The 21,636-nt window shown below is 43.3% G+C and overlaps 1 protein-coding gene and 1 non-coding gene across 2 annotated transcripts; both read right to left on the bottom strand.

Moving 5' to 3' along the window:
• Positions 1 to 211: 211 nt before the first annotated feature.
• LOC136479855 (uncharacterized) lies at positions 212 to 1,048 on the bottom strand. Its single transcript, XM_066477586.1, has one exon. The coding sequence runs from the start codon at positions 1,046 to 1,048 to the stop codon at positions 212 to 214; it is 837 nt and encodes a 278-aa protein (XP_066333683.1).
• Positions 1,049 to 17,811: 16,763 nt separating this feature from the next.
• On the bottom strand, positions 17,812 to 17,918 carry LOC136484676 (small nucleolar RNA R71). The gene has a single exon (XR_010766175.1). It is a non-coding gene; the product is annotated as a small nucleolar RNA R71 (small nucleolar RNA).
• Positions 17,919 to 21,636: the final 3,718 nt, after the last annotated feature.

Here is a 21,636-nt window from a genome sequence, read left to right as displayed (position 1 = left end):
CTTCTTTGCAGTAGCCGAGACGAGCGGTTTATATTTGCAGTAGTCGAGATGAGCGATTTTATTCAATCCACTTAGAGAACTTGTCAATGGTGACATATACATACTGGAAACCACCTGGTGCTGGCTTGAAAGGCCCGATCATGTCTAGTCCCCAGCATGCAAAGGGCTAAGAAGCTGGGATGGTTTGCAGCTCTTGCACCAACACATGTATTTATTTAGCGAAGAATTGACATCCTTCACAACGTCGGATGAGATCTTCTGCATCAGTGATGGCTGTGGGCCAATAAAAACTAGCTCGAAAAGCCTTGCCAACTAATGTTGTCGAGGCCGCATGGTTGCCACAGGAACTAGAGTGAATTTCAAGAAGTAGCTTCACTCCCTCCTCTTGGGTGATGCATTTCTGCAGTATCCCTTCCTTGGCACTTTTCCTCATCAAGCTACCATCCAACAGCACGTAAAGCTTGCTCCGATGAACTAGGCATTCAGTTTCAGTCTTGTCTACGGGTACCTCAGCACTGGTGAGGTACTTGATGAATTGCTCCCTCCAATCGGCGACCGGCGAAGGCATGGCAACTAACAACTGCTCGGTAGGGGGAACTTCTTCAACTTCCTTATCTTCTTTGATGGATGGCGCTAGGAGATCTTGAATGAAAACCCCCGGTGGGATCACGGCGCGAGAAGAACCCAACTTGGATAAGTGGTCAGCGAGTTGATTTTGGTCACATACCACGAGGTGATACTCGATGCCATAGAATTTTCCTTCAAGCTTTCTGATTTCAGTGCAGTAAGCATCCATCTTCTCGCTGGAATAGGACCAGTCTTTGTTGAGTTGGTTGATAACTAGTGTGGAGTCCCCATACACCATGAGGCATTTGACGTCGAGCTCGAAAGCTATCCAAAGACCATGGAGACAAACTTTGTATTCCACGACGTTGTTGGAGGCTGGGAAGTGTATCCGGAGAACATATTGTAGCTTATCCTTGGTCACTGTAATGAATAGAATGCCTGCACTAGCACCGTTGATGTTAAGGGCGCCATCGAAGTACATCACCCAGTGTTCGAGGCAAGCAGCGGTGATGGGCTCTTGGATCTCAGTCTATTCAGCGACGAAGTCAGCGAGCGCCTGTGACTTAATGGTAGGTCTACTTCTGAATTCGATGGAATAGGTGCTGAGCTCAATAGCCCATTTAATGATGCGGCCATTGGCCTCTTTGTTGCGAAGAATGTCCCCCAAAGGGAACTCAGTGACCACGGCAATCTTGAAGTATTCGAAGTAGTGCTAGAGTTTGCGCAACATAATAAGAATGGCATATAAAAGCTTTTGTATTTGAGGGTAACAAGTTTTGGGCTCATTAAGTACCTCACTGATGAAGTAAACTAAACATTGTACTTTATAGGCATGCCTGGCCTCTTCATGTTCAACCACAATAGCTATGCTCATGACGCAGGAAGTGGCGGCGATATATTAGCAGAGTCTCATCTGGCCTTGGCGCTATCATGATCGACGGCTTTGTTAAGAACAACTTGAGCTACTCAAAAGCTGAGTCTGCCTCCTCTGACTAGGAAAAGTGCTCGGAGGCCTTGAGGAGCTTGAAGAAAGGTAGCCCTTTTTCGCCAAGGTGTGATATGAAGCGGCTTAAAGCAGCCATGCAACCTATAAGCTTCTATATATCCTTGACACATGTTGGTTGTTTCATATTGGTGATGGTGGAGACCTTGTCAGGATTAGGCTCGATGCCTCAAGCACTAACGATGTAGCCCAGCAGTATACCGGATGGAACTCCAAAGATGCACTTTGAAGGGTTCAACTTCCATCGGTACTTGTTCAGGTTGGCGAAGCTTTCTTTGAGGTCAGCGATAAGGTTGTTAGTTGTCTTAGTCTTGATGACCACATCATTGATGTAGGCTTCGACATTGCAGCCGATCTATTGGTCAAGGCACATCTAGATGGCCCTTTGATAGGTAGCCCCGGTGTTCTTGAGTCCAAAGGACATAGTTTTGTAGCAATATGCACCAAAAGGTGTAATGAACGACGTCTTTATCTAGTCTTCTTCCTTGAGGGAGATCTGATGATAGCCAGAGTAACAGTCAAGGAAGGATAGTAGTTCGCAGCCGATAGTGGAGTCTACAACCTCGTCTATCCGAGGCAAGCCAAAGGGGTCTTTAGGGCAGTGTTTGTTAAGATCAGTATAATCAACGCACATTCTCCATTCTTTATTCTTTTTTTGAACGAGAACAGAGTTTGCTAACCAATCTGGATGATACACTTCTTTTATAATCCTAGCAGCTAAGAGCCATTTTATTTCTACCCTAATAGCCTCCTTCTTGTCTGGCATGAATCGATGGAGTTTCTACTTGATTGGTTTGGCGGTCGGCGAGACATTCAAGGAGTGCTCGATCTTCTCCCGTGGTACCCCTAGCATGTCTGTGGGTTTCCAAGCAAACACATCGGCATTGGCATGTAGGAAGGAAACGAGCGCGCTTTCCTATTTGGGGTCAAGGTGAGCCCCAATCTTCACGGTCTTGGAGGCGTTGTCGAGGCTGAGGATGACCTCCTTGATTTCCTTGGACTTGGCGAAGGCGCGGGGAAGCTTTAGCTCTAGAATCTCCATGTCATCAGTGGGTGCTATCTTGGCTTCAGCAACCACGCCAGCCATCTAGATGGAGAGGTCGGTGGCTTCGGCAAGAGCGAGACTCTCTATCTCGCAGGCGTAGGCAACAGAGAGGTTGGCCCACAGAGCTAGGACTCCTATAGGTGAAGGCATCTTTAACACCAAATACACATAGTGTGGTATGGCCATGAATTTGGCTAGAGCTGGTCGGCCAAGTATGGCATGGTAGGCAGTGTCGAAGTCGGTGGTGTAGAAGTTGATATGCTCGACGCGGTAGTTGCTTGCTGTGCCGAACTGTACTAGTAGGGTGATCTCTCCAAGTGGTCTAGATGCCCTTCCAGGTACCACGCCCTAGAAGGAGGAGTCCGAGGGTGTGAGATCTGATATTGCGAGGCCCAACTCCCTTAGGGCCCCGGCGAAGAGTAGGTTCAAAGCACTGCCACCGTCAACAAGGACTTTTCTAAAGAGCACCTTCTAGACGGTTGTGTCGAGGATGAGGGGGAAACACCCTATGTAGGGCATGTCTGCCCACTGGTCGGCCCTGCTGAAGGTGATGGGGACATCGAACCACAGGCGATAGTTGGGGTCGGCGGTAGTTTTTTCTAAAGCGACGGCGAGCACTTGTCGAGCGGCGAGCTTTCATTCCCTTCTACTCTAAGTGGATGCGAGGCCCCCAAAGATGGTGGCAACCACCTTATCATGGTCCTGAAAGGCATTATTGTTGTTTCCAGGTGGTCGGTGACCTCTAGCTCCATCGTTGGTGTCATCGTCGAGGCTCTTGTCCTAGAACTCCCTGGCCAGGCCAATGCAGTCCTTCATCTTGTGTTTGGCGTTCTTGTGAAGAGGGCACAGGCCGTTGAGGATCTTTTGGTATTGTTCGTCGTAGTTACGCTTGGCACGGGGTTGACTGACAGTGGCGACAATGTGTTCTGGCCGGCGGTGGCAATTTTGGCTAGGCCTGTGTCCTCCTGTTCGATCACGGCCGCTATCGCGATGGTAGTTGCGATCGTCTGGGTGGCGGTTGCTGTGACATCGGTTGTCGGGGCGATTGTCATAGCTATGAGGCAGGCGCTGAGTGCCTGCATCCTCATTGAAGCACACCTCAGCTTCCTTGGCATCGGCGTACTGGTTGGCGGTAGTTATCATTTTGCCGATACTGGTGGGCGGCTTGTGATTGAATTTGGAGCGAAGCTCGCGATGGTGGAGTCCTCGGATAAAGGTGGTGATGACTTCAGCTTCCATGATGTTGGGGAGAGAGTTCCTCATCTCGGAGAAACACCGGATGTAGCTACGGAGGAGCTTGGATGGCTTCTGGTTGATGCGGCTGAGATCATGCTTCGTGCCAGGTCGAGTACACGTGGCCATATAGTTGTCGATGAAGACTTTCTTCAATTCTTCCCATGAGCCAATGGAGTCCAGCGCAAGGCTGGTAAACCAGCTCATGGCGGGTGGCGTGAGCATGATGGGGAGATAATTTGCCATGATGCTGGTGTCTCCTCCCATGGCGCGGACGACAGTGGTGTAAGCCTACAGCCACTGAGTTGGGTTCATTCTTCCTTCGTAGGGCTCGACCCCAGTGATCTTAAAACCACGGGGCCACTGAAGTGTTCGAAGTGCCCTTGTGAAAGCCAGAGGCCCCTTAGGGTTGTCGACACCGTCGTCTGTGGCATTGTGGTTGGGGATAGGCTCAAGGGCTGAGTCTGGGTTTCCATACTATTTTTCGTAATCCTAGCGGTGACGTACTTCGTCTTCATGATGACCAAATCGACATTGCTCGATACGCCGTTGCGCATCCCAGAGGTTGCTGAGATGTACTCTAGCATCCTGTTCGACCACCTGGTCATGCTGGCGATGGTGTTTGATGCGATACCCCCCCTGGGTCCCCCTAGGAGAGGTAGCAACTGGTCGGCGAAACAGCTTTGACTAGGGCGGCTATTGGATCTCGGCGCAGCTGATCAGTGAACCATGCTCGTAGAGCATGAAGGTCTCTAATCCTTGTGGATCTCATTGACCTGACAGTGAGCCGTTTTAAGCATAGCATCGATCTTGGCAAGCTCGGGCATTTGAGGGAAATGAGTGAGCTCATTGGCGGCTACTACCAAATTGGCGCTTGGAGTCTTGAAGATGCCGTGGCCATCGACGTGGAGAAATTCTTCATCGAGGTCACGGTGGAGCGGGAGCGGTCTTCCTTGAGAATCAAGCCGATTATTCCGAGTAGCCTTGGCCCTTACAATGGCCGCCTCATTTTCTCACCGCTGCGCATGGTTGATGTTCTAATCCTCTAGAGCAACATGCTCCTCCTCGGTTTTGTTGTTCCGAGGAGGGCTATCGATGCTGATGTTGAAGATTGCACCACCCCGGAAGGGTGGAAGGAGAAATTGATCGGAGAAGGTTTCGGTGAGGGTCTCCATAGAGCCCTGAGACTCAGAGCCCAAAGTTTCTTCTGGGATGGTCTGGAGGTGCGCCTCGGGGCTTCGGCCTAAGTGTAGCATGTTGACGGCTGGTGGAGGTAGGATGGCAACCTGGTCGGTGAGTTTGCCCCTTAGGACATGTTGATAAGCGGTGGCGGTGTTGGTGAATCCTAAGGCTAGGGTTGTAACCCCTGTAGTTTGCCGAGCAGCCTCCAATAGATCTAGATCGGAGGGTGGTCGGCACTGAACCAAAGTGTCCAATGCCAATTCGGTGATGGAGAGACAATCGGCGAGCTTCAGTCCGACCCGATCGATGGATTCGATCAGATCATCATTGTTGATCGGCCTCCTCTGGTAGCGAGGAAGCGGACGGCGAGTCATCGCTGAAGGAGACCTCGGAATTGGCTCTGAGATTGGATCTGTAGTTGCAGGTGTAGGGGTGGTCGGTGCAGAACCGATCTGCCTCGGCTCGAGGAGCTCTCTAACTCCATCAGCGTTGATGACCCACGAGATGGATCCAACTGTGAAGATCTGGCCAGGCTATGGAAGGGACGAAGAGCCTGCAAAAAAAGCCATCTTGTTCGACAAGGAAACAACACGCACACCCCTACCTGGCGCACCAACTATCGACATAATATCATCGGTAGTCCTCTGAGGGGTATCCCATGAAGGTAGATTGATCGACAGAGGAGCGCGAGATCAAGAACAAGAAGGCAACAGAGACACACGAGTTAGATAGGTTCAGGCCATCAGTATGACGTAATACTCTACTCCTATGGTCTATTGGTCTGTATTAGCTATCGTATGATATGCCGTGATTTTAGAGGGGGTCCCTGCCTGCCTTATATAGTCCAAGAGACAGGGTTACAAGTCAGTTATATCTAAGAGATAACCGGAAAGTAATAACTGATTATAGGAATCTTGGGATCATACATATCCTAACAGATCTCGTAGTATCTTCAAGATTTCTTCCCGATGTCTTATGGAAGGCACCGAGCAGAGTCGTGCCCTGCAAGGCTTCTTCTTGTGGGCTGGGCCACCCCTAGAGGCATAGCCCATGTGGTCTACCATGGGTATCCAGGGTCGTACACCCCACACTTGCATAGTGACCAGGTTCACCACAGCGGTAGCACTTCTTGCCTGGGGGTTGGGCACACTATCCTTCATTAGGGAGTTGATGAGTGGTTCTTGGGGTGGACTCTGGTTCACATACTATTGCTCTTGCTGGTGTTGAGGGAGTTGTTGAGGAGGATCAAAATCCCACTAACTAGTTGGTTCCTGGTATCTCTGCTGAAATTCTTACTAGGGAGTGTAGCGGGGGCGTGTGTTGCTACCTACATATTGGCTTTGAATTCTCCTTTTCTTCTCTTCTATTTCCCTATGCTTGTCCTCAATCAAAATGACCCTATTCACCAAAGTTTGGAAGTCAGGATACTCAACAGTCATCAACTGCAGTTGAAGTCCATCATTTAATCCTTTCAAGAAGCATTTCTATTTCTTAGCATCATTAACCACCTCTCCTGGAGCATAATGTGACAGCTGAGTGAATTTGTTACGATACTCACACTATCATGGAACCTTGTTTCAAGTTGAGGAACTCCTCCTCCTTGATCTCCACCAAAGCTTCTAGAACATGATAAGATCTAAAGGTAGTCTTGAAATCTTCCCAACAAATCTGATTTGCATCTTTCCCAACCTAAAATAATTCCCACCAGTTTGAAGCTGCTCCTTGAAGTTGACTGAAAGCATAAAGCACTTTCTGATGGTCATTACACTGACCTATGTTAAGTTGTCGCTCCATAGCTCTAAGCTAGTCATCAGCTTCTAGTGGGTCGCTTGCATGAGAGAATGTTGGTGGATGTCCCTTCATAAATTCACCACACTTGTCCCTTGGTGGTGCTTGATGTGGGTTGATGCATACATTCTGAACATAGGTCTGTAACAATTGAGTCTGTGCCATCATAGATTGCTCTATAGTTGGAGGATTTGGTGGTGGTGGATTAGCATTGGGGGCATTCCTTCTAGCATCACATGAAGCACTTCTCCTGGTAGAAACCATCTGTTTGTAACATTTAGTAGAATTATTGGTTGTAATCCATGATCCGGAAGTAGTTCACATGATAAAACAATCAATCTAAAATTTTCTAGACGAGAACTACTAGTAGCAGTTTAGAAAGACTGCCATATCTCAAGTTCCAAAAATCATATGAAGGTGTTCCTTATTTGGCTAGAAAGCTTATGAAATTCTCTACAACTTTTGTATAGACCATCTTGCCAAATTCTGAGGTTAAGTTAGTCAGAAATAGGGCACAACCAAAACTGTTCAGACTCCCAGACAGTGCAGAAACATCAACTTGTAGAGGTCATAACTCCCAATCCATAATAGATATGAAGGCGATTCTAGTGGCATATAGAAGATACAGAAGTCTACTTTCATCCATAAAACGTTCATGCCTTTTTGGCATCTACCTTTGGAGATATAACCCAATGAACACTGACTGCTTAGAAAACAGCACGCGTCGGGATGAGAAAAACCAACCCACTATCTAATCACTGGTCCTTATGCCTTATCATGTAAACTAAATTAAATTGTGAGCATAACCCACAAAAATCATTGCAATCATTACAAAGATCCAAATCAAGCATGAACATCAAGACAACCATTCAAACACTACAAGTTCACAATTCAAGCATTAGGACTTAATGACACTACTCACATTACTAGCGTTCTTGTTGTATCAAGGGCAAAAAACTCTATAGCTTCACCTTCATGTTGCGCAAGACTGTGGTAAGTGATAGCTCTAAAAGCAACTCAAAGCAAGGGTGAGGATAGGGACAAAATTTATAGCAACAAGGAGGAGATGAACAGCAAAGAAAAGAATATAGTATAGGAGAAAATAGCAAGGTTTATAGACCAAGGATTTCATAGCAAATTCTGAACCTTAAAATAACCATCTTCTAACTAGCCTTGCGTCCTACAGTCGACATAGCTCTGATACCACTTTGTAGCATCTGGTTTTAAGGACAAAACCAGATATACAACATATGTGTGCCTAGAAATTCAATTCACACATATAGTTACAAATGAAGGCGTAATATCAAAGACTATAACTCTATTCTTTATAGTATATACTATAACTCTATTCTTCTGGCGAGGCCTCCAACACCACAAGAATCATCAACTGGTTGATCACATGCCTAACACCTCTTGAAAAACTCCAGTAAAGAACCTCCATCTGGTACCCATCTGGGATTTTGCCAAAGTATTGAAATGAAACAAGCGTAGGCTACTACCGCTTAGCAAGCATAACATGAGGGGATGCAGGCTCAAAAGGCTTGACATGGCTAAACTGTAGTAAGCACTTTTAGTCGGTCATATTTTATTATTAATCATAAGTTGCTAAGTTATGCTTAGGCTCCCAAATATGAATAATTAGATATATCAACAATTTTAATCATAACCCAAACCATCCAAGTAACCAACTATTTAGTAAGGATCTAGGCCGCTCGTGACCGTGAGCACGGCTGATATACCAGTTTTGCACTCTGCAGAGGTTGTACACTCTCACTATGAGTCGTGATACCCATATGCCCGGGTTTGCACCTCCCAAAACACTTCTAAGGTGAGCAGGTAGCGTACACAATGAAGTTTTTCCCTAGTCATTCTAATAAGGAGCAATCGCTAAGGATTCCATCTCTCAAGTGTTATGGAGCCATCTCTAGAAGTGACACTTATACATGCAGCATAGTATACACCCTAGGGATGAGGCCCATACCCATCCTGGTATGCCCCTCTTGCCCTTTCGATAAACTCCTACAAACTAGAAAGAGCAAGGTACAGGACTAAGACCAGAGCCATGTTGTCCTCATGGTTGCACTGTAAGTCATGGGTTGTCACTTAAAGATGAGTCCTTATGGAGAGAAACTAGGGCACCATAAGAAAAGGCCCAATGCTCTAGCCCCCTTGGTTCTATATTGCTAAAAAGCATCTTTTAATGCCATGTTGCATATATCTTTAATTGTATTCTTTAATCAATATTAGTTGGAGCAAACTGAGCATACTACCCACATGCAAAACCCATAGGTAAATCAAGGACATGATAATCAATATCAAGGTAAGTAGACTCCAAATAGTTCATTAACATATGCATATAAATTGAGGTTGCATTAAAGTGAATAGGTAACAAGGAAACTAATATTATACTTGCCTTAATTCAAAGTATCGCAGCTGGTCTTGATCTTCAAAGAGTTGCTCCAGATCACCAACACAAAACTCACAGTCTACTCAAGATCAAATAGCACCACATAGGCATCCATACAATCATGCATAGCAAACAAAAGCTATAGATTAGAATAGTACATCAATCAACATAAATCAAGATGAAAAGTTTGTAAAATGAATCTACATCTCGCTATGATCACACAGACGCAAAGATCACAAGATTTAGAGCTAAAATGAAGACGTTATGAATTAAACAATAGTTCCTTTAGTAAAATAATAGATTAAATCTAACCTCGAATTTCAAAAGTTGAAAACATACCTAACAGTAGTACAAACATGTAGACAACGTTAATACAAACATAACACAATTTGAACGGGTCAAATCGGAGTTAAAACGACAAAGTTGTAGCCAAAATAAATCTAGTGGCAAAACTATAAATAACTAAAACCATATTTTTGAAGTTAACCGAACAAAATACGCTTTTGAAAGAAGAAGGCATAATCTGTGGAATACGCGATGAACCATGGGTTCTATAATAGAAAAATGTAGGGGTCCATTTGAAATAAGCCAGGGACTATGGGTTAAGACTCAAATATTTGTAATGGCTTTTGTGCAAATATGCCAACGAAAGGGTATGTTCTAATCTTGACCCTTGATTTTGGATCGGACGGCTACAGTGGCTCCAGGACTTGGGCTGGCTGAAATAGAGGCACTGGCGCGGTGGACTTCTGATGAGGACATGGCACCTTCGGATACGAACAATGATTATAAGGTGCGCTCGTTCCTACATTTGCATAGTGGCTTTGGTTATAATTCACTTGGTTCCACATGTACATATCACTATTTCATTGTAGGTTCAAATGTGTTTCATAATGGAAGTTCATCAAAGTTGAACTTTTGGTTCGTCGGCAGCCTGACAGTGCCTCATTGGGAAGGCCATAACTCATCCATCCGGAGTGCGATCGAGGTCAATGAGCACTTGATGGAAAGCTTGTTTGATAAGCTTTCAAATAGATCTGGTTCCATCTCAATATCACGTCGTCAAGACCTTCAAATCACCAATATATTCTGTCATTGTTTCTGCTGGGAGATACACTGTCGTTATGGTCTTGTTATTCATCCTTGGGACCCTGGCCCAAGTGGGAGCACACCCCAAGGACTTGGAGAACCCACCAAGAAAGCCCTTGGACGTCCTCCACCTTGGCCACCACCTTAGGAGTCCAACAAAGACGTCCAAGCCAAGCCAGAGGCCCAGTCCAATCCGAGTTCGAGTCTGCCTCGGCCATCGGGACCAGTCTGCAATAAAATGGATGCCCAGGACGCATCTAAACTCCGTTTTCGATGATCCACATATGGATGGAAAGATAATTTGATAAGGAAGCCAATCCAAGTGGTTTCACATCAAAAGATCTTGGGAATCAACAGGAATCGTCGAAACAAGTCAGCATCCAGAATCTATTAGGGTGCTGCGACACCTTCTTTTGGGCCGTTGGGCCTTGTAACGTGTTGGGACACCTTTAGGACGTGAAGAGGGATCCTTGGACGTCCCTTAGGCTATATAATCAGTAGCCACCACCTACTTTAGGGTTTGGGTTTTGCTTAGATTATTCTGTCAAGAAACAGTTTTGCCATTCTTCGGTTTGTGAGACCCCAACTCGTGAGATTAATCATACATCTGCAATTTGGTTGCGATCTTTCTTGTTCTTGCTTGTGTTCTTCGTTGCGCAGGCAGGGATTACCTTCTTGGCGAGGTCAACCTGGTCCGAGACTCGGTTGATAACCAGAGGAGCTGTGGTGCTAAGATTGCAGGGTTCGATCTTTTGATCTAAAGCCGGATCGGTGTGTCATTCTCCGCCACAACGATAGTTACCATCACCTGACGGAAGATCGGGATCCCCGTCTCCATTAAGTGGTAATCAGAGCTAAGGTATACCATCAGGTTCACTTTTATTCCCTAGTTTGAGAGTTTCATACTCATCCTATAGTCCAGTGCCATACTTTATTTTCTATCGTAGAACCTTCCGCGCCATAGCCTTTGCATATTTCAGTTTCAGAGTCCGCTTTGTTGAGTTTGTGTCCTAGGTCAAAGTCTTTTTGCTGGTTGAGATTGTGTTCTTTTCTAGTTTGTGTTGATCCCTTCACCCGCCGCTATTCCGTATCACCATCAGTTTGCATCTTGTGTCCACTAAAACCCTTATTCGAGCAGCTTCCTTAAAACAGTCATAACTTTTGCATCCGAACTTGAAACGGGGAAAATTTTATATCTATGGAGAATGCCAGAAAATTTTAGATCTATTTTATCCCAGCGTTGCTGGGTTCGCAAAAATTAGATTTGCGAAATTCGATTAGGAAAATTGAGTTTCTGGGCCCACAAGTTTTGGTATGCTTTTTAGAGCACAGTCCTAATTTTCTATAGGCCACATCTTTTATTCAATTGAGCTTAAATTTTTTGTGGTTTATTGTTGTGTTCTCCTTGCTAAGAAAAAAATATCAAAAGAGCAAAAGCAAGAAAAAAAGATTGGACAAAAAAAAATAAAAGAAAAAAATAGTAAAAGAGAATAGAAGATATCGAAAAGGAACACATAAGGAACACTCAATAGCTCTATTGTTTGTGGTACCTTTTGCCTTGTTCATATCCGTTGCTACCTTTAATACTTGTTTTCTTTCATCCTCGTTTCCTCTCTTGTTTATCACAACTGGTGATAGGAACACGTATAGGCCAGCAACTAGGACAAGTGCTCTGGACATTTATTCAATATTGCTGTCTGTCACTGACTTGTGTGCCACATATACATATTTGTTTTTTTGCGTGCCTCCCAAGCTCCACATATACTTTAGATTGGTATAGAAAAAGACCCTTGCAATCTTGGTGTCACACCCTCACAGGTATCACGTACCAGCCACTGGTTGTACCGTCCACTGCTTTGCGTTGGTAAGAACCTTGTAAGAGCTTGATAAGGTGTTTCCTTTTGCTGTGATCTTGAGAGGCAGCACCACTCCACCTACGTAGTTGGATTATTAGGGATAACCTTCACTGTTTGTTCCTTGTTTTTATGTTTACAATGACAGGTTGTTCGTATCCACCGACTTATGATGGTATAGGTGCTGCTGAGTACATGGAGTGGGAAATTGCCATCGATAACATATTTGCTACTCGCTTTATGTGTCCAAGGAGAAAGGTAAAAAATGCAGCTAGTGTTTTGCTACATTCTGCTTTATCTTGGTGGGAGTCTTTAGATCCTTCTGATAAGCCTCAAACTTAGAATGATATGAAACTTCTTATGCGAGAAACCTTTGTTAATCCACCTCCTATTTTGACTTCATATGATGAGGTGCACCATTTAGAGGAAGAGTCTGTTGTTATTCCTCCTACTATGCCTAACCTTTTGCAGGACAATGTAGAAAAGAGCAAGGATGACGTGATAGAAACTGAGAAGCTCACAGCCTCATGTGAAAATTCAGAACCATCAACTATTACCCCTACTGAACATGAGAGCAAAGGTAATGCCCATGATGCTAAACTCACAGAAGGTGCGAGTTCTCTTGATGTGCTGAATTTTTCCACCAATCATGCTATGATAGAGCAAATTTTAGTGGAGCATTCGCTTGATTTACCTTTGTCACAAGATGATTTGCTTAATGTTTCTTATGACGAAGATGACTTGCATGATGATATTTATGTTATACCCATGCAATCATTGAAGAATGATCACGCTATATGTGTGCTGAAAATGAGCACTTGTGCTAAAAATAGACTTGTTATTCATAATGCTAGTGAAGTTGATGAGCTGAAATTGTTGTCTTCTTTAAATACTTTGGGTTACATTGAATTTGATGTTCCGTGTAATCTTAGTTCTTTAGAGGAGAAACTTTATGCATATGCTGATTTGCCATGGTTCTCTAGACATACATATCATTTTATTGGAAAATATAATTGTAAAGGAGAGTATATGGTGCATCGTGTCTATATTTGTTCAAATATGAAATCTCCTTATATTGTGCAAAAGTATGATCAACCAAAGGATTGCAATTGCTATAATCTTGTCATGTCGAGTTTCCCTAGTTTTGTTATAAAGAAACATGTTAAATTTCAAGAAGGGAAGCAATGTTGGCTACTACCAACAACGTTTCCTTCAGCTAATCCCAAACCGAGGACGGTTTGTTGTCAAGAAGGGGAGGATGATGAGGACATGGCACCTTCGGATACAAACAATGATTATAAGGTGCGCTCGTTCCTACATTTGCATAGTGGCTTTGGTTATAATTCACTTGGTTCCACATGTACATGTCACTATTTGATTGTAGATTCAAATGTGTTTCATAATGGAAGTTCATCAAAGTTGAACTTTTGGTTCATCGGTAGCCCGACAGTGTCTCATTGGGAAGGCCATAACTCATCCATCCGGAGTGCGATCGAGGTCAATGAGCACTTGATGGAAAGCTTGTTTGATAAGCTTTCAAATAGATCTGGTTCCATCTCAATATCACGTCGTCAAGACCTTCAAATCACCAATATATTCTGTCACTGTTTCTGCTGGGAGCTACACTGTCGTTATGGGCTTGTTATTCATCCTTGGGACCCTGGTCCAAGTGGGAGCACACCCCAAGGACTTGGAGAACCCACCAAGAAAGCCCTTGGACGTCCTCCTCCTTGGCCACCACCTTAGGAGGCCAGCAAGGACGTCCAAGCCAAGCCAGAGGCCCAGTCCAATCCGAGTTCGAGTCTGCCTCGGCCATCAGGACTAGTCTGCAATAAAATGGATGCCCAGGACGCATCCGAACTCCGTTTTCAATGATCCACATATGGATGGAAAGATAATTTGATAAGGAAGCCAATCCAAGTGGTTTCACATCAAAAGCTCTTCGGAATCAACAGGAATCCACGAAACAAGTTAGTGTCCAGAATCTGTTAGGGTGCTGCGACACCTTCTTTTGGGCCGTTGGGCCTTGTAACGTGTTGGGACACCTTTAGGACATGAAGAGGGATCCTTGGATGTCCCTTAGGCTATATAATCAGTAGCCACCACCTACTTTAGGGTTTGGGTTTTGCTTAGATTATTCTATCAAGAAACAGTTTCACCGTTCTTCGGTTTGTGAGACCCCAACTCGTGAGATTAATCATACATCTGCAATTTGGTTGCGATCTTTCTTGTTCTTGCTTGTGTTCTTCGATTCACAGCAGGGATTAGCCTTCTTGGCGAGGTCAACCGGATTGTGACACGGTTGATAACCAGAGGAGACGTGGTGCTAAGGTTGCAGGGTTTGGGTCTTTGTGATATGAAGCCGGGTCGGTGTGTCGCTCTCCGAATAAATCGTTGTTTATCTTGAACCTAACGGAAGATCGGGACCCTCATCGATTTGAAGCCGGATCAGTGTGTCATTCTCCGCCACAATGATAGTTACCATCACCTGACGGAAGATCGGGATCCCCGTCTCCATTAACTCCATGGACGGTGACGAGACCTCACCAGAATCGGGTTTTCGAGCTCCAAGCTCGACGGGAAAAACACCAGGAGATTGAGCATGGCAAGGAAAGCTCACCTAGGTGATTCTAGATGATGGGGAATCAACAGCGATGACGTACGGCTCGATAGGGCAGGCATTGGCTCCCTGCGAAGATTGCTGGTGGTGTAAGAAACACAGATACTGGGAGAGAGAGGGGGAAAAGGTCAACTACGGCTTCATCACCTCAAGTCGAAGGGAGGCGAACAGATTTTGATGACGGTGAGGCAGCGGCCGGCGTCAATGGCGCCGACGGCTCTGGTTTCTCCCCAGCGAGATCTAATAGAGCAGCAGCAAGCGAAGCTAGGGTAGGGCGGCAGTGCTAGGGTTAGCTAAGGGCAGCGCGCATGTAGAGGCCGGCTTATATAGGGCACTGGGCGTGGGGCGCACGCCATCGTGGTAGAGGCGGACTCCCATAGGTGAAGCAGAGTCTAGTGACATGAGGAGGAAGAAAATGCGTCTGATGAGCGGGGCCACTCCATTAGTCATAGCGAGAGAGGGAGAGCATGGGCGGGCTGTCCAAGCCAAGATGGGCCAGCTGCTGGGCTATGGGGGGAAGCTGAGTGGGCTCTGGCTTCTGACTGGGCCGGTGGGATGGGAACAGGACAGGCCGAGCGGAGCAGCTGGGCCAGCATAGAGGGGAAACAGGCCTACAGATAGGAATCAAAGAGAGGAAGATGGCATTCAGGCCAAAAGCCAAGAGAGGGGGAGAATTTCCTTTTCTATTTTCTAAACCAATTTCTAAACAAATTTTAAATGCAAATTCAAATCAATTCGAAATCCGATTTCAAACCACACAATACAAAAGAATTACTATGCAATAGCATGAATGCACAATCATGTTGCTAAACTTATGATAAATTTTAATTTCAATAAAGATTATTAGTTTCCCTAGGTTTAAATGTACACAAAAATTCATAATTAAATGAATTTAATTCTATTTGAAGAAAAGCAAATTTTAGGGTGCTATAGGAACACCATGGCAATCTACTCAGCTTAGCTTCGACAAGCTGCGGTGGCACCCACTATTGATGGTAGTTATCATCCATCAAGAACCATCAACATAACTTATAAAAGGGAATAAAAATAGTCACCAACATAGACTTAGGGGTTTAAACTGACAAATTCCATGAGTTTTGGTGAATCAGCAGGGTTTATTTAGAAAACTATCAAGTTTGACCCAATCGTCAGAATTAAACGCAATTATCCGCGATGAAAATATCACTAGAAGGTTCTAGAAGACACCAGAAGGCACTCCACCAAAGCAGGGCCTGATAGGATGCCAGGTGTAGGCTGACCGGCCCCCTGGGCCCATGTGTCAGCCTCCGCTTTGATGTCGGTTTCTCCATCGCCTCCTAGATTGAATCTATGCCATTTATTCAAGTCGGTTTGATTCGAGGGCTCAGAATTGATGCTCTGGCCTATATATATTAGCCCCTACCCCCCTCCCTGAATCATTCGATCATAAGTCAAGATCATATCAGAAATTAGGGTTTCTGGAGAGAAGAATAGAGCTCCAATTCTTAAAGTTGTAGTATAGGCTACCGAGCAAGATTAAAGTAGAGTTGGGCTATTGCTTAGGATTCTGGATTCGCCTTCTGGAGGCTGGTAAAGCCATTGTATCTCTCTATATTTTGACTTTGTACTACTTCAATACTATGTTTCTATCTATTATGTTCCTAGTTTGCTTTGGTAATATACTTGATATAGTCATAATTGATGATGAATTTATGCATATGTTCGCAAAGCGCTTAGCTCAGTACTCGAGTGAGTTAAGTGGTCAACATTATGTAAGCATGGTGCTTAAATATTGATTACCTGTGGATGCACTCTACACTCTAGGTCATGTGGTAGATCACGGATGTGACATTCCCATTGAGTCCTTTGTAGTCCACTCCCCATTTGTAGAACAAGTAGAACGCAGTTGCGAAGGGAGACAAGCTCTGTTCTTGATCTTCCTTAGTAATGTTCCTTATGCATAGATACAGAGTTAATTATTCTATAGATGAAAGTGTATATACTAGAGTGTACAAAAGACTTAGTAAATAAGGAATGACTTAGGAATCTTTTGCTCTTAATTAATCTCCTGTCTAGCCATACTATATTTATGAGTATCTATTTCTATCTCTAGAATACTACCAATATCTCACACTTATCATACAATTATTACTTGACTTACTCCTGCTATAGCATGAGAGTGATGATCTTATCATAAGTATGTATATTTGTCCATGTCTCTAGCCACCCCATCACTCCTCCATGTGGAAAAAATACAAATAACGATACCTGGTATACTCCCGGGTGAAATACTACAATGGTATATTATATGTGTGCTTGCGAATTACATCAAACATATATAATCTTTCCTAAATTTACAAGTGTTCTTAATAATTACCAACAATACATTTCTGGTATCATTGCTAGGGATGACAACTTAGTAAAGAGTGATGCTAAGAAATACCAATAAGCATTTCTAACGCCGTTGCCGAGGAGGGGCACAAGGCTAAGAGAATTGATCAAATAAATACTTATTGGTGAAATCATATCTAAGCACATCTACTTTAGTAGGCTTACCCTTTTTTGTATTTGTTCATATCTTATATAGGGTATTGTAGGATTGGTTGTGATTCACCTACAAAGTCCATCAATCAAAATCAAATCAATCAAGAGGAGGCTCAACACCAGTTTCTGAAGCTATGGCTGAAAAGAGTATGCATGAGTTCTCTGCTCCAAGCACTAAGAACATTCGCACTAGACCAATACTCAAAACCAATAACTTTGAGTTTGAACTCAAGCCAATCCTCATCAGCATGGTGCAAGCTACTCCATTCAACGGAAAGGCACATGAAGATGCTAGTGCTCATCTTTAGAATTTCTTGGAGATTAGTAGCACAATTGTCATCAAGGACGTTGCTCAAGACATCATACTACTCTGCCTATTTCCATTCTCATTATTGGGAAGGGTGAAGCAGTGGTTCTACACCAACAAAGATAACATAAAACACATGGGCAAAGTGTTCGAAGGCCTTTCTAGTAAAGTTTTTCCCTATAGGTAGGACCAATGCCTTAAGAGGAAAGATTTCCAATTTCCAATAGCAGAAAGAAGAAACCATTCTAGAGGCATGGGAACATTTTCAATAATCCATTCTAGATTGTCCTCATCATGGGATGGAAGATTGGTTTCTCATGCAAAGCTTTTACCTTGGATTAACTCAGAAAACTGATGAACAACTTGATGCAACTGCTAGAGAAGCATTTATGTCACTCACCCTTGGAAGAGCTAAAACTCTTATGTAAAAGATAGCCTCTAATCAAGGATAGTCTCAATGCAACATCCAAGCATGCAATAAGAGTGAGGAAGTACTAGAAGAGGTGTGTGCACAGTCAACCAAGATGGACCTCTTATTGAATTGGATTGAACAACGAGCCAATTACAAGAAAGATCATCAGGTCATTCACGATGCTTACAATTCTCAAAACATATGTGAAGAATATTTGGGGGTTGAATTCCCTAAATATCAAGAAGATACAAATATCATCAACAACAATTCTACTCCACAACAACAGAAACAAGGATGAAATCAACAACAACAACAGCCAAATTCCCAAGGTAAGTACCCTGGTAATTACTATAATTCTTCTAATCCTAAGCAACCATCCTTGAGAGACTTGATCTTAAAACAAGCCAAAATTAATGAAATTATTTCTAAGAAGCTTGATTTTAATGATAAGGTCCTAGAAAACATAAATACCAAAATAGATAGTTTTTCTTCTGCCATAAAAGAGCAACTTAGATATAATAAAAAGATAGAATCTCAATTAGCCTAGTTGGCCATTGCTTTTCCTTTTGCCAGTAACCTTGAAGAGGTCAACGCCATAACCACAAGAGATGGCAAGTCTACTCATGATCCACCATATCCAACAAGGACAGGCAAGACACCGACAACAGTACAAGAGGAGAAGAAGGACAATGAAGTTGAAGAAGTTGAGCCACAAGCACCAGAAATGATGCAAGATTTGCATGACACTACCTTCCTACCGTTCCCATGTAGAAATCAAAAAGTTAAAATGGATGAGCAGTTTGGTAAGTTTGTAGAGGTAATTCAAAAGTTATATATCAATATTGCTCTACTAGATGCCATACAGGTACCTACCTATGCGAAGTACCTTAGAGACATCCTCAACAACAAAAGACCACTACCCACCACTAAGGTAATTAAGTTAACATAGGATTGTAGTGCCACCATCCTCAATGCATCACTAGTGAAGAAGGATCTAGGATGTCCCATGATTAATTGTTCGATTGGAAACCAAAATTTTGAGAATGCGCTATGCAATCTTGGAGTACTCATCAGTGTCATAGCCAAGAAGGTTTTTGACAAGCTCAACTATTCAACACTTATGCCAACATCGATGCGTCTACAACTAGCCGACCAATTGGTCCGCTACCCTATAGGAATCACTGAGAATATTTCGGTAAAATTAAGAAACTTCTTTGTTCCACTGGATTTTGAAGTACTTGACATGCAGGAGAACATGAAGACACCCCTCATACTTGGGAGGCCCTTCTTGAGCACTACAAATGCACACAATGATGTTGGAGCTAGAGAAATCAAATTCCATATTAATGGCAAGGAAGAGCGATTCACTTTCAAGCCAAGACCAGAACAATGCTTTAATTTGGAGCGACAAGAGAAGCTAGTGCAACCATCAGGGTCTTCATCTCTGAGACCGATTGATGCACCCAAAAAATAAATACGACTAGAGAAGTCTAGTTCGGCGGACTTAAAATTCTGAACCCTCGCTGGGAGGTAAAATCAATAGTTATCCATATTTACTTTTTACATTGCATTAATCATTTTATCTTAGCATATTTAGTTTTCAACAACTACATTAGAAAAATAAAATAAAAATTCTCATCATGTCATTATATAAATCCAAGTCCCATGTAAGTAATTTTATGGAACGTAAAACTCGTAAGAAATATTTACCGTGGAGGCGTAAAAATTTAAAAATATCTTCCACTCATCTTCTTATATATTATAGTATCATAAAATATTTTTGTATTGCATATATGTATATGGTAGAAATATAGGAAATCGGGACCCACACATGGGACACTTGGGACCCACTCAACCATCACATATCACTTCCATCACCATCTCCACTCTCCACTAGCCATTTCTGAGTGCACCTCCACCGAAAGAGCAAACAGTTTGCTTAAGCACGAAGCAAGGCACCATCAGGTGGAGAGCCAACTCAAGTGGGGCTAAGGAGGGGCCGGTCGGCCCCACCACTTGGCCAGCCGGCCTGCTGCACCACAGCCTATAAATGGCAGCCCTCCTACTTACTCTCGGCCTCGACCACAACTGTAATCTAGCAATCCAAGTTCAAAATTCCAATTCCCAATTTTGTAGTTTAGAAATCCACTTAGAACAAGTATTGTTGCAATTAGAAAGAGTGAGAAGAATTAGTGTGAAAAATAAGAGGAAAATAAAAAAGATTAGGGTGAAAGTTCTGCCACAATCTTGATTAGAAAATCCATTAGGCAATCAAGAACGGCTAACCCTTGGACGACTAACTTCTAGATGGCTAACCGCTAACTTTTTATTTTCCTAATCCATTCCACGAGTTGTGTTGTCTGTTTATTTTATAGGAAGATGAGTGTAACACCCCAGGTGTTAGTCACAAGTTAAGCAGCGAATTTGTACTTAAGTAGGATATGTCAAGCAATGATTATGATCTCTAGTTCATACTTTTGAAGTGATGATGAAGGTGTTGAGGTCCAATCTATGAAATTGAGTCCCAATCTGAACTTGGACAACATACCTTTGCTTACATGTGGACCCTGGTTAAAGTTAGGCATAAGTAATGTTAAACATGCTTGTTTCATGTACATTATATCAACATGCATCCATCTTGACCAGTGGAAAAGTTTCTTGAAGTTTGGAATCAAGAAGTCACATGAAATGATAAGTTACATTTTTGCTTAAATTACTTCATTTAGCAAATGGAAACATGGGATGTCGAACAAACCTTGCAACCTTGCTCAAACAACTCTAATTCAACTCATGAACAAAAGTCATGAAGGGTTCGTGTTGAGCCAATGCTAAGAAAATGCCTCAATCGGTCTAAAACTCCAATTTAAGGCTTATCGTGATGCTGCTTTGACCAAGGTCAAACACTATTCGCCTAAACGGCCGTTTAGCCTATTTACACACCATTTAAACGCTACATGGTGGCACACCATTTCCATTTAATCGGTTGTTTTGACCGTTTAAATGGCCGTTTTCCCGTTTAAACACCCGTTTTGCTCGAATAATGGGCTAAACGGTAGGTGACTGACTATTTACCGTTTACCGTTTAGGATAACATTGAGGTCAAATAATAGTGTAGAAACAAGTTATGAAGTTTGACCTTTAATAAAAGTTGAAGTTTAAGTAGAGTTCTACAAACTTTATTTTTGTACCAAGACCTGATTCGACTTCTAAGTGTCTCATATAGTGGTCCCAAGTTTGGATGCAGTGCTATTTTGGCCTCTCAGAAATATTTCTAAGTCCCTGATCGGCAATAGCGAGTTCACAAGTTTTGACATTTTTATCTTCCAATTCCATATGGTAACTCAACTGGATTCCTTAATAGGAGTTGAAGTACACTTTGTGCTGGAAACAATGAAGCAAGTCTCATCAAGTTTGGAGTTCATTTGGATCTTCAAAGTTAGTTTCAAAGTCAGCAAAGACTAACTGTTTCTAGGAGTTCACTGAATCTCAGTTTTCAGTTTTGTATACCCTACTTTGGAGGCTTGTATCTTACTAACCAAGCTGAATAAGTCCATGATCCTCTAAGCAAAGTTGCAGATCAAGAGGTGTACAACAAACTTTGTTTAAG

Source organism: Miscanthus floridulus, chromosome 9 (genome assembly GCF_019320115.1).
Source record: "Miscanthus floridulus cultivar M001 chromosome 9, ASM1932011v1, whole genome shotgun sequence".
In the NCBI taxonomy this organism is placed as follows: domain Eukaryota; kingdom Viridiplantae; phylum Streptophyta; class Magnoliopsida; order Poales; family Poaceae; genus Miscanthus; species Miscanthus floridulus.
The sequence above is the reverse complement of the archived record's forward strand: the minus strand, read 5'-3'. Positions and strand labels throughout refer to the sequence as shown.